Source organism: Rhizophagus irregularis, chromosome 26 (assembly GCF_026210795.1).
Source record: "Rhizophagus irregularis chromosome 26, complete sequence".
Taxonomy (NCBI): Eukaryota; Fungi; Glomeromycota; class Glomeromycetes; order Glomerales; family Glomeraceae; genus Rhizophagus; species Rhizophagus irregularis.
The window spans coordinates 761,701-779,348 of NC_089454.1; the positions used below are offsets into that span (position 1 = coordinate 761,701).

General features: G+C 30.0%; 4 protein-coding genes across 4 annotated transcripts; all 4 read left to right on the forward strand.

Moving 5' to 3' along the window:
* Window positions 1-302: 302 nt before the first annotated feature.
* Window positions 303-2,238, forward strand: OCT59_017340 (uncharacterized protein; the record flags this gene model as incomplete). The annotated part of the gene is made up of 6 exons (XM_025325706.1): window positions 303-489; window positions 620-702; window positions 775-1,234; window positions 1,310-1,348; window positions 1,428-1,828; window positions 1,903-2,238. The coding sequence occupies 6 exons, from the start codon at window positions 303-305 to the stop codon at window positions 2,236-2,238; spliced, it is 1,506 nt and encodes a 501-aa protein (XP_025179950.1).
* A 15-nt stretch (window positions 2,239-2,253) lies between these two features.
* On the forward strand, window positions 2,254-4,023 carry OCT59_017341 (uncharacterized protein). Its single transcript, XM_025316734.2, has 6 exons — window positions 2,254-2,850; window positions 2,921-2,947; window positions 3,009-3,072; window positions 3,140-3,207; window positions 3,292-3,467; window positions 3,538-4,023. The coding sequence occupies exons 1-6, from the start codon at window positions 2,552-2,554 to the stop codon at window positions 3,822-3,824; spliced, it is 921 nt and encodes a 306-aa protein (XP_025179949.1). The 5' UTR covers window positions 2,254-2,551; the 3' UTR covers window positions 3,825-4,023.
* Window positions 4,024-5,434: 1,411 nt separating this feature from the next.
* Window positions 5,435-5,756, forward strand: OCT59_017342 (uncharacterized protein; the record flags this gene model as incomplete). The annotated part of the gene is made up of 2 exons (XM_066137429.1): window positions 5,435-5,474; window positions 5,548-5,756. The coding sequence occupies 2 exons, from the start codon at window positions 5,435-5,437 to the stop codon at window positions 5,754-5,756; spliced, it is 249 nt and encodes an 82-aa protein (XP_066004016.1).
* Window positions 5,757-6,147: 391 nt separating this feature from the next.
* Window positions 6,148-14,084, forward strand: OCT59_017343 (uncharacterized protein). The gene is made up of 27 exons (XM_025316732.2): window positions 6,148-6,227; window positions 6,313-6,436; window positions 6,531-6,633; window positions 6,758-6,882; window positions 6,961-7,063; window positions 7,151-7,358; window positions 7,424-7,524; window positions 7,600-7,768; window positions 7,843-7,925; window positions 7,992-8,107; window positions 8,182-8,432; window positions 8,506-8,687; window positions 8,760-8,823; window positions 8,899-9,079; window positions 9,143-9,556; window positions 9,633-10,695; window positions 10,772-10,893; window positions 10,977-11,178; window positions 11,249-11,397; window positions 11,466-11,679; window positions 11,753-11,975; window positions 12,046-12,253; window positions 12,327-12,468; window positions 12,554-12,684; window positions 12,759-13,021; window positions 13,105-13,548; window positions 13,619-14,084. The coding sequence occupies exons 1-27, from the start codon at window positions 6,217-6,219 to the stop codon at window positions 13,905-13,907; spliced, it is 5,685 nt and encodes a 1,894-aa protein (XP_025179947.1). The 5' UTR covers window positions 6,148-6,216; the 3' UTR covers window positions 13,908-14,084.
* Window positions 14,085-17,648: the final 3,564 nt, after the last annotated feature.

Consider the following 17,648-nt stretch of genomic DNA (forward strand, 5'->3'; position numbering starts at 1 on the left):
AAAATTTTATTCAAAATGATAAAAAATATCGTTGCCGATTTAATGACTTGTTAGAAACTTTAAAAATTCTTTTTTCAAATACATGTGTGCACAATATCTCAATATCTATACTAAAATAGGGCAGATCATTATTTTAAAAAAAGGAATTCACCATATTAAACATATGCCATTCAAAAATCGGGAATATATAAAAATAGATTATTTGAACATTTCTTACATAGATTTAAAATCTTTTCATTTGTTTTTATTATTTTTTATTTTATTTTATATGATAATTTATTTACACAAATATTAAGAGAATAATGCAACAAGGGAAAATAGTAAATGAAACTTCGCCACTCCTTCAAAATCCTAGCATAAATCAAGCTACAAAATCGAATGCACGGAATGCTATATCATTTGAAGAGAGATTAATTGATGCTGAAATTGATACAGGAGAAATAGAAGATACGTTCTCATGGAGAAAATTATGGAAATATACCGGCCCTGGTGAGTTTCATTATATAATCTTAATTAAGCGTATCGTTCAAGAATGGGTTGAACTTAGCTTTTACTTTCTTAATGCATTATTTATTCGCGATTGAAAATAGAAAGTTATTTATTTATTTTCACTTTTTAGGACTCCTAATGTCTATAGCATATTTAGATCCTGGCAACCTAGAAGCGGATCTTCAATCCGGTGCTGTTGCAGGATACTCTTTGGTATTTTTATTTATTTTCTTATGTGCATTTATTAAAGTTGTAATTGAACCCTGAATCTTTTTTTTTAATTAGCTTTGGTTACTGTTAACTGCGCACATTGCTGGTCAATTAATACAATGTTTGTCAGCAAGATTAGGTGTCGTGACGGGAAACCACCTCGCGCAACTGATTAGACAGTACTATCCGCGTCCAGTATCCATTGCATTTTGGTTAATAACAGAAATTGCGATTATCGGTTCAGATATTCAAGAGATAGTTGGAACAGCGATCGCTCTTAAGATTCTCTTTAGAATACCACTTTGGGTGGGAACATTGTTAACGGCAATGGATACATTCACATTTATGTTATTACAAAGCTACGGCGTGAGAAAACTCGAGGCATTGTTCATGGTATTAATTAGCACGATGGCAATTTGCTTTTGGATTGAAATGTTTATGAGTGATCCTGATGTTGTAGATATAATTAAAGGAACTTTAATTCCTACTATTCCAAGAAAGGCTTTTGTAGAAGCTGTGGCAATTATAGGCGCATGTAAAGGGTTTATAAATCATTTCTCGTGAGTTTTAAGGAATTAGAGCAATTAACTAAATATTCAAATATTTTTAGTTATAATGCCGCATAATTTATATCTTCATTCGGCACTAGGTAAGTTTGATCAAGCACCTTTTTAATTAATTATTATTGATTATCATGAATTGTAATGACAAATTTTTTCTTAAATTAGTAATGACACGTAGAACAAATAATGCATCTAATTCCAAAATCAAAGAAGCCAACTTTTATTTTTCTCTCGAGAGTGGAATAGCACTGTTTTTTTCCTATTTAATAAATATGGCGATTGTTACAGTTTTTGCCAAAGTTTTTTATTCCTCTAACGAAGATAGGCCTTTACCAGGGTTATATGATGCGGCTGATGTTTTAGCAAACACCTTGGGAGATGCATCACGGTATTTATGGGCACTTGGGTTGTTGGCAGCTGGAAGTAGTTCTACAATAACAGGAACTTTAGCAGGACAATATGTTATTGAGGGATTTTTTGGAAAAATCTTTAAGAAACCATGGCATCGTCTTTTGATCACTCGATCTATTGCATTAGTGCCTTCTATGTTTGTAGCAGTATATTCGGTAAGATGATTTAATTTCAGTAACAAGTAGTTTTTTTTTATTGTATATATTAAAAAGAAATTTAAAATTATTAGGTTAATAATTTTGATAACATGGGAGAAATTTTAAATGTTCTTCAGAGTCTTTGCCTTCCTACAGCATTGATCCCATTGATGAAACTTACTAATTCAAAATCAGTAATGGGAAAAAATTTTAAAACCAATGATTTTTGGAGATATATTTCATGGATTATAACATTAGTTATTATTGGAACAAACTTGATTTTATTTTTAGAGCAATTAAATAAGATGCCAAATTTATTTTTAGGATATATTTGTGGAGGAATTTATTTTGTTTTTATAGTTTATATTACTTTTTTGCCAATTAAAGAGACAAGAGATCTTTTAAAGATTAATAATATCTCAGATTGATTTGTAATTTTTTCAATTATGTATTTTCCTAAGTTTTAAAATTTTATTTAGCTAAGTTAATAATTAATTAATTTTCCTAGAATTCACAAATTTTTTTTATTCCCCTAATTTAGAACTAATTAATAGACTTTTTTCAAAATGATAATTTTTTAATGTCTAATAAAGGTTCCTTATTATACAAAAAAAAATTGTACATCTTATTATGTAACTTTCGGGAATTGCGGCTTAATCTAAATGATCAACAATTGTCAACAAAAAAGATAAAAAGGTCTTGCAAAGAATTCTTTTTTAATAACTTTTCTTTTCATTAATAATGTTTGGAAAAAAACATTTTACTTTTGGGGACATTCCTGACTTATCCAGAAAAGTGGCAATTGTCACTGGCGGAAACACAGGAGTTGGGTACATTACAGCAAGAGAATTAGCTCGTAAAAACGCTCACGTATTCGTTGCAAGTCGTAGTAAAGAACGTGGTGAAACTGCAGTTGAAAATATCAAAAAAGAAACCGGAAATAATCAAGTGGAGTATTTACATTTGGATTTAGTTAGCCTTAAAAATGTAAAACAATCCGCTGAAAATTTTCTTGCGAAAAATTTACCATTGCATATTCTGTTAGTTAAAAAAAAAAAATTATTACTTTTTTTTTTATATTATACATTATTAAACCTTTTCCTTTTTTAGTGTCAATAATGCTGGAATTATGGCTACGTAAGTTTATTTCATTACTATCTTAATTTTCGAACAAATGACCTAAAAAAAAATTTTATAGTGCATGGACATTAACTGAAGATGGAATTCAAGACCAATTTGGTGTGAATCACGTTGGACATTTTGTAAGTTTAATAATATACATTCACGATAAAGAAAATATATATACTTATCTTAATCATATATTTTTAGCTTTTCACACAGACTCTTCTTCCTAAAATTGAAGCTTCAGCGCCTTCTCGTATCGTGAACGTCAGCAGGTTAACCAATTAAATTAATTTTATTTTAAGTAAATTCTCAAATAATCAAATATTTAATAAAATATTCTTTTTTTGAAAAAAAAGTTATGCTCATTTTAATGCACCTGCTGCGGGAATTGAATTTGACAAAATTAATCAAGAAAATGCACAATCAACTTTTCAACGTTATGCTGTATCAAAACTTGCCAACATTCTTTATTCAAATTCATTAGCAAAGCGACTTGAAGGCAAAGAAGTTTATGTTAATTCAATTCATCCAGGTACATTTACAAATTATATTCAAAATAATTTTTTTTTTTTAGAAATCTAATAAATTTCCTTTATTATTAGGATTTGTTAAAACTGAATTAAGTAGAGGAATAGTCGATACTTATGGAATCGTTGCAAAATATTTCTTTAATTTTGCTAGTTTATTTGCAAAATCACCTGAAGATGGCGCCTTGACACAATTATACGCTGCTACAAGCCCTGAAATTATTGAAAAAAATTATCGTGGAATGTATTTTGTACCATCTGGTGAAATCGGAAAAAGAAGCGAGGAATCTCAAAATGATGAACTAGCTGAAAAATTATGGAAGTATACTGAAGATTTAGTTAATGAAAAATTACATTCTTAACAGAATAGATATTTGAAATAATATTATTTTACTTATTCTTATATTGTAATAATAAGAGAAAGCTCTAAAGATTATTTATATCAGTAATTTTTTTGTATTTATTTTCCTACAATTTCGATTCTTGAAAGAAATAATATATTTTTGATGATTTTGTTGAATATATTTGGAATGCCGCCCAATTTCCATCGGAGTGGTCATTCTCTTATGTTAGCCATCAATATTGTAATTGTGATTCATATTAGGTTGTAAATTAAATTTGCTGTTTATACTTGCTGTTAGAATAGTTTATGGCCGATAATAGTATTAAGTCGTTTTGGCTATGGCATCATATTAATCTGAATTTAAAAAGGACCTTTATGTGTACGTTTCATTTTTTCCATTGTGTTTGGTTGAAATTTGGATGGGTTTCAAATGTGGTATTCATAAAATTGATCTAATCACTCAAGATGAAAAACCTCTTGTATAACTTATCATGATTTAGATTCTGCATTTCTAAATATGCAGAGCTTACCTAAAAAATTATTTTGCGTGAATGTTATACAATATAATCAGAATTTCAATTCCTTCATAAATAACAGACTTCTTTTTTTTTTTAAGAAAAAATCTTTTACCACCTCCCAAAAAAATAAAAAATAAATATGTATTTAATTATCCTTCTTAATTTAAAAATTCATAATATATTGTATATAAAGCAATCAAGGCTTTTTTTTTAATTGATGTAAATTGTAAAATATTTTTCAAGAATCATTTTTTTTTAATACTTGAATTTTGAAATTTTTGATAGTATATTGACTACAAATATTAAAATTATTGGCTTAGTTTTCACGTGGACAATCATGTGAATCACGACAACGCGTTTAACGCGTACTGGAATTTTGTACGTTTTACAATAAACCTTTAAAAATAAAGTTAAATAACGTTATAACGAGAATTTAAGAAATTAATGCCTACTTATCCTTATACTCAGTGGCGAGATTGAACAACAGAAACATCGTATTCGTCTTAGACGGTATTATTGAAATCAGTTTAAATGGTTTTATGGAAATCGTTGATAGCGCAATTGAAAGTGATCCAAAAACTAGGCAAAGTCTTCAAAGGTTGGTAGATTTCTTCATTCATGTTGAAATGATTGCAATTTCAGAGTATGTTATTAATGTATGTTCATTCTATAGCAATGCAAATTTCATATTCTATCAAAGACAATATTCCTTTCAATGTGGAGCCACCGCGGTCAAAATCATTGTAGTATATAAGTGACGCTGATCAGATAACTAAATGTGATTTTTATAGTCTCATTTCTCTATTATTTTAGAGCATGCTATTATATTTACATAATGCATCGCATGCCGGAAGGATTATACGTTTTCTCTATCCCTGAGAAATCACTGTGATGGCGCAGTTGTCGCAGCGTACATCGTTTTAAATTTCCGCGCATGTGATTGAATGTAGATAGGCGCGGTATTTAATAATGGCGCTTACTATTATTTTATTTTATATAAGAACGCATATGACTTCATAGGTTGCGCACAAAACTTTTAATGAATAATGCGCTTCGCGCATATAAAAATAATCTGAATTTCCAACACTGTGGCTGAGATCAAGATTTCTACATGACCAATGAACTGATCGAAAAGGTTTATTTTTTCAAAGGTTTGGATTATGCCAATTTCTTGACGCGCTTTCTGATCTACAAGACATTTAACATCTTATTTTGATATCAAAGATCCATACTATGGAATACTATACAAGAATGTGGGAGATCATACAGAATCCGATCCGAGCCGAACATATATTTTAACAAAAAAAAGATTTACTCACTCAAGTATCACCATCAAGGAAAGTCAAGTGGAGAATGATGTAGTTTACATTAAAATTTTTATTATCAGGAATATGCGGAGTTTATTAGGTGTAACAATATTGTTGATATTGTAATGTTAGTATAGTGTAACAGTATTGTGATATCATAATGTTAGTATTGTAAAATTAATTCTTATTGGTTGGTTGTTTCTTAATGATCAAAGAGATTTTGTCGTAGCAAATGCAATATTTTTTTGGTCGATTTGTTATCTTGTTATTTATGTATACTAATTTTTCATCGCACTATAACTTTGAAATTTTTACTTTATTTTGTCATGAAAGTAGTTACAGTGTCTCCAGTTTTTTTACTTTTATGCTTTCATCACAGTATTATGAAATCACGTGGACAGCGAGATAAGAATATAAGATCATCGATTTTCGTGTAACATTATGCTGCGGTTATACTGTATTATAATTGATCATCAAATAATATATATAAGATCCCAAATCCCGTCCTGATGCTCCAATTTCTGCACCGCGTAAACATACCGTAATTCATTAATTCATCAGCCCCTGTATACAGCATCGGCTAAAAATGACGACACGGTAAAGTTCATCACCATTTACGAAAGTAATATCGAAAAATTATTTTTTCTAAATCTTTTTTCGAATTTCTAAAATTACTATGCAGTTTGGACCGTTTGGTCCTTCTTCTGGATACAGGATCTACACCCGCTGTGCGTGCAACGGCTGCTCAACAGCTGGGAGAGATTCAAAGGCAGCATCCCGGAGAGCTACATAACTTGTTATCGAGGGTGCTGTAGTCCATTTCAAATTAATTTGATCAAGTCTTAGTAAATTAACTAAAATTCACAACAAACTAAAGCTCATTGCGCGTACATTTATTAGGTTATTGTGCATTTGAGCAATAAAGAATGGGATACCCGAATTGCCGCTGGACAAGCGATCGAGGCCATTGCTAAAAATGTGCCCCAATGGGATCCTCCCGAAAGTATGTAAACAACTTTTTTGTTTTCACTTTTATTGTATTTCATTATTACATTGTCATTTTCTCTCCCTCTTTCTTTTTTTTTTGACATAATCATTTACTTGACTACATTAAAACCTTATTATAGTTATCAAATTAGAAAACGAACAGTGTTCTGTAAATGAAACAAATGATAATAAATATTCGTTTGAAACGTTTGATATTGCAAGTGTATTGCAGAAAGGTAAAACTTTGTTGGGCTCAGCTGGCAAGGTATGAAGAGATGTGATTCATTAAGTATTTATGTCACGTGACTTTAAGAAATTGAAATGTTCAATATGTACGTGTTAGGAATATGATCTTGATTTGAGCGATCTAGATCCGGCACAACGGCTAGCACTTCAACATAAAAACCTTAAGGAAAGATTAGGGTTAGGTAGCGAATTTATGGATGGTGAGTTAAAATACGGCAATAGCTTCAAGGATCAGAGGTCAAACTATTGTTTTGGTTTTAACTCATAATTTAATCTCACTTATATAGTTGATTTGTTGGATGATGTGGATATAAGTGGAACTTCAGCGCCACAAACTATACAAACACAAAAGACAGAGTTTATTGCACAACAACTACCTTCGCAGCCTCGTTCTCCTGGGTTGCCCCCCGAAGAATTGGCTGGGTTAAGTGCACGAGAAAGGAATAAATTGAAAAGGAAAGCAAAAAGTGACGCAAAAAACAAAGGAAAAGAAAAGTATGTGAAATAACATTCATTACGTGTAAACTGCGCAAGTTACGTTATTGATTTTGTATTTTTAGGATGCGTGTAGTCGAAATGAGTGGAAGGAAAACAGGTGCTGAAACCACAGCACCACTTGCAGCCCCTGTTTCGCCATCTACTGTAAAAGTTGAACCTGATGGTAACTTTTATATTATTGTTGTCAAGTAAATATTCTTTTACACACACTAACGTTTTTATAATGTATTAAATATAGTACCTGATTCAGCACAAAACGATGGTTATTTTAATTTTACACCGCAACCTTGTTCTAGCAAGATTGTGGTTGAGGCTAAGAAAGACAATTCTACTAATGTATCAGATGAACAATCTAATGAATGGCCATTTGAGAAAGTGTGTGAATCACTATGTGTGTCTTTATTTAAGTAAGTTGTAATATGGTTATTAATTTGTTTACAAAGGAGCTTTATATATTTACATGTAAATATAAATATTTTAGTTCGTGTTGGGAAGTTAGACACGGTGCATGTATTGGGCTGAGGGAAATATTAAAAGTACACGGAAGTGGTGCGGGGAAAGTTGGTATGTGATTTAATTCAAGTACTGTTTAGAGATGAATTAGCCTAATAATACTTCTTTCTAAATTAGTGGGATTAACCAAGGCAGAAAACGAAGCACGTCATAATAAATGGTTAGACGATATAGCAATTCGGTTGCTTTGTGTTTTTGCACTAGATAGGTTTGGAGATTTTGTATCAGATCAGGTAAAGAAATTGAGAAATATTTTAATATTAAGCTATATTAGCAATATTATACTTATAACTACTTCCCCGTAAAGGTTGTTGCACCCGTACGTGAAACGTGCTCACAGACTATGGGTGCCCTTTTACGTTATATGTCTCCTGAGGGTGTTGAAAATGTACATAAAGTATTATTGAGAATGATTTATCAAACAGATTTAATTAATAGTTCAACATCAATATGGGAAGTTCGACATGCTGGAATGTTGGGCTTGAAATATGCTGTTGCTGTCCGTAAGGACTTAGTGAATATGTTGTTGGATGGTACTGTCGGCGCTGTTATATTGGGGTATGCATTTTTCGTTGATATCCATAAATGATTAAAAACAGATGTACTTATATATAACTTTTTGCTTTTCTAGATTAAAAGATAGTGACGATGATGTTCGTGCAGTAGCCGCGTCAATCTTAATTCCAATTGCAGATTCCTTCGTTAGTTATTCATCTAATAAGATACCTGAAATTGTTTCAGTTTTGTGGGATTGTCTAAAGGATCTGAAGGATGATTTAACTGCGTCCACAGCAAGTGTGATGGATTTCTTAGGTATGTATAGAATGTTTAAGCGTAAATACTTATATTATTTATACATGGTTGACTTTACAAATTTTTTCACAGCCAAATTATTTTCATTCCCAAGTGTCCTGGAATATATGCGTATTGCTGCTGCATCAGATCCAAGGTATAGTGCCGTGTAATGTTCGTTTAAACCTAAAAGACAATAAACTAACAAATTTTAATTTATATCGGAAATTAGTCATTCTTTAACAACGTTAATACCAAGATTATATCCGTTTTTTCGGCATACTATTACTTCTGTACGTTCAGCGGTTCTTAATACACTTTTAACTTTTTTGGGTATGAATGATGTAGAAGAATGGGTTGACCATCGTACTTTCAGGCTTGTGCTTCAAAATATGATAGTCGAAGAAAAAAAGGTAAACAATCTTTAAGATGTTCATTTTTCTGAGAATTTATCTAAATTTTAAAACTCCTTATAGGAAGTTCTTGATTTATCCGTCAAAGTTTGGTCCGCATTAGTATCTCATTCGGCATTACCTTATCAAAATAAACTTTTCCAATTCACATCACAACATATTTCTACTTGGTTCATGATTGTAATGACACCGCTAGGCACTCCAATTGATCGTCGGTTATTTTTTGTACCCGAAGGAACAATCCCAATGGATATAGTTCCTACGTCAGCACCTTCTGCTACCTCATCAGTTTCACGTCGACGAGGACAGAGCCGTAACCAAACAAGTAATGGGAATATGGATGAGTCAATTGGTCATAATATTGATGCTGGAATGTTACAACAGGATTTTGCTCTAGTTAGTGTAGATATAGTGTTAAGGGGAAGAGTCTCCGCTTCCAAGGGGTTGGGTATGCTTATGAGTAGATGGCCAAATGAAGTAAGTAAATTATATTTATTAATTTTGTTATTTTATATAACTTCAATTATTTATGTCTATCACTCTGTACAATCAGTCATTGGAAGCAACGTTTAAGGAAATACTTGTGTCTTGCCTTTCATCTTCATGGGCCTCAAATAAGCAACTTGCGGCTGTCATCATTGAAGAATGGTCAAGATCAGTTTTAGACAATAGTGGTCCAGACTACCAAAATCCTTTGATTGAATCTTTACCTTTCGCATCGAATATTTCTGAATTTATGGTTCAAATGCTCGAGTCTGAGCCGCCAAGTTTCTATTCGGAGCTCGTTACTATACTACGTCGTATCAGGGGCGAATGCCAAGCAATGTTGAATACTTTTGTTTCTGTAGGCAGAATTAATTCTGCTAATATACCTGTTTTACCTATGCACGCTCTTGGTGAAGTACAAGCAGATCCTTCAACATTATTTAGTGTTGAAATAGCGGCAGATCTTGCAACAACAACATTCGACAATTTATCTGCTCAGGTTTCTGGAAGGAGTAGAAGATCTGCACAAGTCCAACCAGAAGAACGACATTTGCAACTACAGGATCGTAAGCGTCGTGTGTTGGCTTCAATTGGTTATTATGAGTCAACAAAACAAAAAAATGATATAGTAGTATTTGCGGCTATAGCAGGAGCTGTTGTTGCATTACGAGCTTTACCGCCGAAATTGAATCCGATAATCAGATCTATCATGAATTCTATTAAGTCGGAGGAAAATATAGGTTTACAACAACGTTCTGCAGCTACTTTAGCCAGTCTTGTTTCTCTTTGTTCAGTGGCAGATAATTCAGTTAGAGTTAATCCTAATGAAAAAATTGTTAAGAATTTGTGTACTTTCCTCTGTTCTGATCCAACTACAACTCCTGATATACAGAACAATCACAAGAAGGAAGGTATTCTATCATTACATAAAGCTAAAGAACCAGACAAAACTTCATCTAATGGCGATGCCTCAAGTGATGATGAGAGACTCAGATCACAAAAATTAATAAGGCGTGGTGCTGAAACAGCTTTGAGAGAATTCGCTACACAATTTGGCCCAAAATTATTTGAAGTAGTACCAAAATTATGGACCTGTATGCGTTCATCACTTGATAACGTATTTAGCCATGGTATGTGCATCTGCTTAATAATAAATGATTATTGTTGAATATGGTAAATTAAATAACTCTTTCATAAACCATATAGACGACAGAGATAAAGTAGATGGGATACTTGATACTGATAACCATATAGGGCAAGATGTTATTGATTCTCTTCAAATAATCCAATCGTTAGTGCCCGTAATTCATAAATCTTTATATTCACAGGTATTATTTCATTTAAGCTAGTAACTCTTGAAGTAATTATACATTAATGTTTTTATGAATTGTGGTTTTAATTCAATTTGCAGATTACGGAGCTGCTACCTCATATTGTAAAAGCTATTCAGTGTCAATATTCTGTAATTCGATTCATGGCAGCAAGATGTTTTTCTACCATTGCAAGCGTCATTACAATATCAAGCATGCAAATCATAATTAATCAAGTAATACCATTATTGGGTGATTCACGGAATGTAATACATCGCCAGGGAGCTGCTGAGTTAATTTACCGTATGTAGTAAATATCTATCGTGTAATAATTGCAATATCTAATTTAAATCCTATCTAATATGAAATTTAGATGTTGTACAAACTATGGATGCAAAGATTCTGCCTTATGTTATTTTTTTAATTGTCCCAATATTGGGTAGAATGAGTGATGTAGACGAAAATGTTCGATTAGTGAGCACGAACTGTTTTGCCATGTTAATCAAGCTGGTGCCCTTAGAGGTAAATAAGAATAATTATGTATATTCTTTATAATTTAAACTTTTAACTTTGTAATTATTATTATATAGGCCGGTATACCTGATCCGCCTGGTCTATCAACCGAATTATTAAAGCATCGTGACGATGAACGCAAATTCCTTTCACAACTTCTTGATAGTAATAAATTGGATCCTTATGAGATTCCAATAACAATCAAGGCTGAATTAAGAAAATATCAACAAGAGGGTGTTAATTGGTTGGCTTTCTTGAACAAATATCAATTGCATGGCATATTATGTGATGGTAAATTGTTAATAATATCATATACTTAAAAATATTGATTTACTTAAATTATTTATTAAAATAAATTTTATAGATATGGGTCTTGGCAAAACTCTTCAATCAATATGTATTTTGGCAAGTGACCAATACACTCGTGCCAAAAAATATAGCCAAACAATGTCACCAGACTGTGCCCCATGTCCATCTTTAGTAGTTTGCCCCCCTACCTTAACAGGACATTGGTATCATGAAATATTAAATTATACGGATACGCTGAAGCCAATTCTGTATTCTGGTAATCCGAAAGACCGAGACAGGTATTAATATAATTAAATGTTATTTCTCATATGTCTTATATTGATAATTGAATATTTTGTTTATTATTAGACTTCGACCAAAAATAAAGCAATACGATGTTGTTATTATGTCATATGATATAGTACGTAATGATATAGACGATTTAGCCAATATTAATTGGAATTATTGTATCCTAGATGAAGGTCACGTTATAAAGAATGGCAAAACAAAAATTACAAAAGCAGTAAAATCTGTAAAGGCAAATCATCGGCTAATATTATCTGGTACACCAATACAGGTTAGGATAAATTATTTTAATTAATTCAATGAAATTTTGACAGTATTTACATTTTTTTTTTGGTCCTAATTAGAATAATGTGCTAGAACTATGGTCACTTTTCGATTTCTTAATGCCTGGATTTTTAGGCACAGAGAAGCAATTTAATGAACGTTTTGGTAAACCTATATTATCAAGTAGAGATAGTAAGAGTTCTTCCAAAGAACAGGAAGCCGGTCAGCCATTCATTTTACAAATATGCTTGTTTGTTTTAATAATATGAATATTATTAATAATAGGGTTGTATCTTTTACCTTTTAGGTGCTTTGGCGCTTGAGGCCTTACATAAGCAGGTGCTACCGTTCCTACTGAGACGCTTAAAAGAGGATGTTTTGAATGACTTACCTCCGAAAATTATACAAGATTATTATTGTGAGCTTAGTGATATACAGGTATTTCGAAAGAGAACAATATGATTTTCGTGTTTTTGATTAATTTTAGATCTAACATACGTCAAAATGAATAGAAACAACTTTATGAACAATTTGCTAAATCACAAACTAAAAACACTGTTGAAAATGATCTCGATCCGGAATATATTGAAGAAGAGAATGAGAAGAAAGCCACACATATATTCCAAGCATTACAATATTTGCGCAAATTGTGCAACCATCCTTTACTAGTTGTAAATGATAAACACCCACAATATCGCGTAGTCATGGATAAACTTAGATCTAGCAAGTCTTCATTGCATGATTTGGAAAATGCTCCGAAATTGCTTGCTTTGAAGTAATACAATTTATAATTTATCTTCGCATATTATGTAAAATATTGAATTTTTATTAATATAATTCTTGTTTGTATCCGTACAGACAATTACTACTTGATTGCGGTATAGGAGTAACTACAGAATCTGAAGAAGGTACCTTAGGTGCTGGTGCTGTTAGTCAACATCGAGCACTTATCTTCTGTCAGCTCAAGACTATGCTTGACATCATTGAAAATGATTTGTTCAAGCCTTTAATGCCTTCAGTCACGTATATGCGACTCGATGGCTCGGTAGATGCCAACAAACGTCATGGCATAGTACAGCAGTTTAATAAGGATCCATCAATTGACGTGTTGTTGCTTACAACTCATGTTGGGGGGCTTGGGCTCAACTTAACGGGAGCTGACACTGTGATATTTGTCGAACATGATTGGAATCCAATGAAGGATTTGCAAGCTATGGATCGTGCTCATCGTATTGGACAAAAGAAAGTTGTTAATGTATATCGTTTAATTACTAGAGGAACCTTGGAAGAAAAGATTATGGGGTAAGGTTAAATATTCTCGCGAAAATCATTTATTAAATCGAACGTTACTAATTATCATTATATTATATAGATTACAAAAGTTCAAACTTAATATCGCTAATTCTATTGTTAATCAACAAAATTCTGGATTGCAAAGTATGGACACTGAACAAATACTTGATCTGTTTAATGTTACGGATAATCAGAGAGGGGGAAATGTATCTTCTACAGGTGGTTCAGGATCTAGTTTTGGTTCAAAAGGAAAGAAAGTATCAGCTACAAAGAATGTTTTGGAGGGGTTAGAAAATTTATGGGATGATACACAGTATGAAGACCTTAATTTAGATAACTTTATTGAATCTCTTAATTCGGGAAATTGATTGCGGTTTAATAGATTATTATATCAGATAGATACTAATTAGAATTTTAATGATAAATATCGTTTATTGCGTTTAGCGAAATGCCAATGTCAAAAGTAAATTATTGTTTGATCTTTGCAAATTAATAGATATAATAATAAAATATCGATATTACATCCATTTATCATTTATTTGAAATCCAAGTAGTTATTTATTATCACCACAAAATTTTCACACCACGTGATTTACTAATCTTGACCAGAATTTTTCATGCTTGCCAAATTAAAATTTCCCTTAGGAAATTACAATACTATAATAGGATTTATTTTTAAGCACATATTGTTTAACATAACAAGGTTGAGATTTCAGCCCGAATTAAATGTTAAAATTTATTAATTAAACACAAAAAATTATGGTCCAATTAGAAAATTTCTTCTATATTAAAAAAACCCTCCAAAAATTGAAAAAAAAAGAAGGATTACATTAAACAAAATATTGGATTTAAATAGTCTTAATAATATCTGATATATAAACTTTTACTTTTATTAATTCTACACCTATAAAATAAAATTTAGAACATTAAATATTAAAAAAAGAAGTTTGCTATTTATTGCTAGTAGTATTATATAATATATGAAAAATTAGTCTTTGTTACAAATTTTCTTACCAATTTAACCTTTATAATGTTATTGATTAAATATTACAAACTAGTTAAAAAAAGTTAAAATTTAAATATAAAAACTACTCTAGTAATTATAAAAAGATTTGTAAAAAAGTTAGCCTTAGTAATTTATACTATTATATTAATATATATAGAAGATTCTTTAGGTTATTTTAAAGCTGATAATTGTGACCAATTTTGTAACTTATAAAAGAATTTGGTATATTAGCCTTTTTTAAAAATTTGAAAAAAATAGCTACTTTAATAGGATTTAAAGAAAATATATTTAGTATTTACCTTTAATATTACATATAATTTAAAACTTTGCACTTTTTTAGAACTAAAATATTAAATAAAGCTAATAAAGCTTAAATTAGTAATATGATTAGAAATTCAGCTTTAAATCTATTGATATACCTAATATAAAAATTATGAATTTTAAATAAATATTAATTAAATAATAAACAGAACTTGTTTAAAAAACTTTCTTCTTACCTTTACCCATTTTACTATATTATAAAACCAAAAGAGAATATTTTGAAAAAACAATATTAAATCTAATAATTTGATCTATCTGTATAGTAAAATGATAATATACAATAAAAAGGATTTTTTAGGATATATAAATTTAATTAAGAAATACTTTCTGCAAAAAGATTAATAATAAAAGAAGATTATAAAAGTATTTATTATATATATATAAAAAATCAACTTTCTGTAATAAAAACTGAGGATTTAAAACTCTAATATACTAAGGATGATATAATTTTTTGATATGAATATTATCAATTAATGATGCAATAAAAAATCGAAAGCATTGGAAAAATGTAAAAAATCCAAATATAAATCTAAAAATAAAATAAGATGCATAATAAATATAAATAAATTTAGTATATTTAGATAATTTTATATTTAAAAATAGAATTACTGATTTGTACTCTTTTATTTTTTCATTTTTTTTATTTATTTTTTTATATAGAATTTTCCTTAAATTAAACATTCTACATCTGACAATACTTACATAAAAAAAATAAATTAAGTTTCAGAGGTATATATGTTAACAGTTCATTCAAATGTCAAAGCTTTTACTCAAAAGAATTGTGTAAAATAGTCTCAATTAGTATTGTATGATAAATCAATTAAATCTATCTGTAATTGTAATTAATTTATAAAATTACATAATTTTAATTGTTTATAAATTTAAGTTAATTATTACTATAATTTTTTAAAATGAAAAACACTGAACTGATTTTAGAACTCTAATCACTGATCGTATAGACCATTTTTTTACAAAAGAAAAATTTTTATTTTTTTATTAAATATGGTTTATACTAGGGTGTCCAGGATGGGTTGATCACGATTTTATCACGATTTTGGCAATTTTTTTGCGATTTTATCACGGTCACGATTTTTAACAAAAATTTGCGATTTTCACGACTTTTTAATTTGATTGGATAATCTTTATTGATTTCAATTGGACAATCAATAAAATCTTTTTTTAAGCCTTGAAAAAAAATTTCTAATCACCAGCCAATTTTGTTAATTTTTTTACATAAAAATGGAAGTTTCTTTAACACGCATGTACGTTTGTCACAAAGTGCAGAGTATCGAGAGAATTATATTGTACGAAGGCAATGTGCTGTGGTGTCGATTTTGCAATACAGGAGTTAAACATAAAAGAAAAGATACTGTAGATAAACATCTTCGTACAGTAAAACACCTTAAGAATAAAACTACCGATATTAATTCACCAATTCAAAGAACTATACCATCATTTGAAAATACAATAAGTGAAAGAGAAAGAGTTAATACTGATGTAGTGGCTGCTTTCACATCTGCAGATATTCCTTTAGAGAAGATTGAAAAATTAAAACCATTTTTACTAAAATATTGTAAAAACGGTATGAATTTTATATTTTAAATTAAACTAACTTTACTTTATTACAATAATTTACTTATATAATTATTTCCATTTGCATTTTTATTTTTATAGGAGGCTTAATTACTGGAGCAAATCAGCTTCGTGAAAAATATCTTCCATTATCGTATGAAATAGAATTTCAAAAATTGAAGACAGTTATAGTTAACAAAAGTATTTGCTTAACAATTGATGAGACTACTGACCGTTGTGGTCGTCACGCTGTTAATATTTTATTTAGTTTTAATAACTAAACTAAATTAGCTAGAACAAATTTTATACCTAATGTTAATGCTTCAATGATTTCTCAATTTGTTATAGATACAATTCATCTATATAATATTCCCTATCAAAACGTTATTTTTTTTATATCTGACAATACTTCATATATGAAATTGGCATATTCCCATTTATCTCCTTTTTTACCAAAAATGAAACACAATTGTTGCCTGGCACACATCCTTAATCTAATTGGTGAAACTTGGATTGATTTTCAAAAATTTGAATTAGTTGACAGATTGGTTTCTAATTTCAAAGCAATTTTTGTTTATAATTCACAAAGAAAAATTTGTTGGAAGGAGCATTTACTGCGAAATAATGTTGAATCTCTTACTTTAGCTCCATTACCTGTGAAAACGCGGTAGAACTCCTGGTTTTCATTTTTATATTGGATCAAACCTATATATCCTCATGTAATTACATTTATTAATACAGAATATTCTATCAATCATGATTCAAAAGCTATCCGGTATCTTCAGACTTTTTGTGAACATCATGATCATGTTTCATATGTTGAAATTTTTATATTTTTTATTACATACAATTGTGGCAGGTAAGAAAATAAATTATTAGCTATAACTTCATTAATTTTATTATACTTATCATTTATTGAATTTTATTCAGATTGTTTAATAATTTGGAATTCTTTAAAATACGAAACAAAGCTATAGCTCCCTTTGTTTATTCACGAATAATAAACCTTCAAGCTTTTCTTTCATCAGGAAGAGGGAATCCTCCAGTTTCAAATGAAATAGAACAAATTTTTAATGAAAGAAATTATGATAGAGAACCATTTATCTCATTATTTTCTAAGGCTTTTGTGTTGGCTTATGAAAAGTGTGAAAAACATATATCTAATCATCCAGCTTTACCATTATTTAGAGCGATACAATGCTTTGATCCA

What these genes read in the sequence shown, in the direction of transcription:
- OCT59_017341 (XM_025316734.2), top strand. Translation starts at nt 2,552, where the DNA reads ATGTTTGGAAAAAAACATTTTACTTTTGGGGACATTCCTGACTTATCC. An exon ending in AATTTACCATTGCATATTCT is followed by an intron (nt 2,851 to 2,920) that starts GTTAGTTAAAAA and finishes TTCCTTTTTTAG; the next exon opens with TGTCAATAATGCTGGAATTA. An exon ending in AATGCTGGAATTATGGCTAC is followed by an intron (nt 2,948 to 3,008) that starts GTAAGTTTATTT and finishes AAAATTTTATAG; the next exon opens with TGCATGGACATTAACTGAAG.
- OCT59_017343 (XM_025316732.2), top strand. An exon ending in AAGTGGTGCGGGGAAAGTTG is followed by an intron (nt 7,926 to 7,991) that starts GTATGTGATTTA and finishes TTTCTAAATTAG; the next exon opens with TGGGATTAACCAAGGCAGAA. An exon ending in CCGAAATTGCTTGCTTTGAA is followed by an intron (nt 13,022 to 13,104) that starts GTAATACAATTT and finishes GTATCCGTACAG; the next exon opens with ACAATTACTACTTGATTGCG.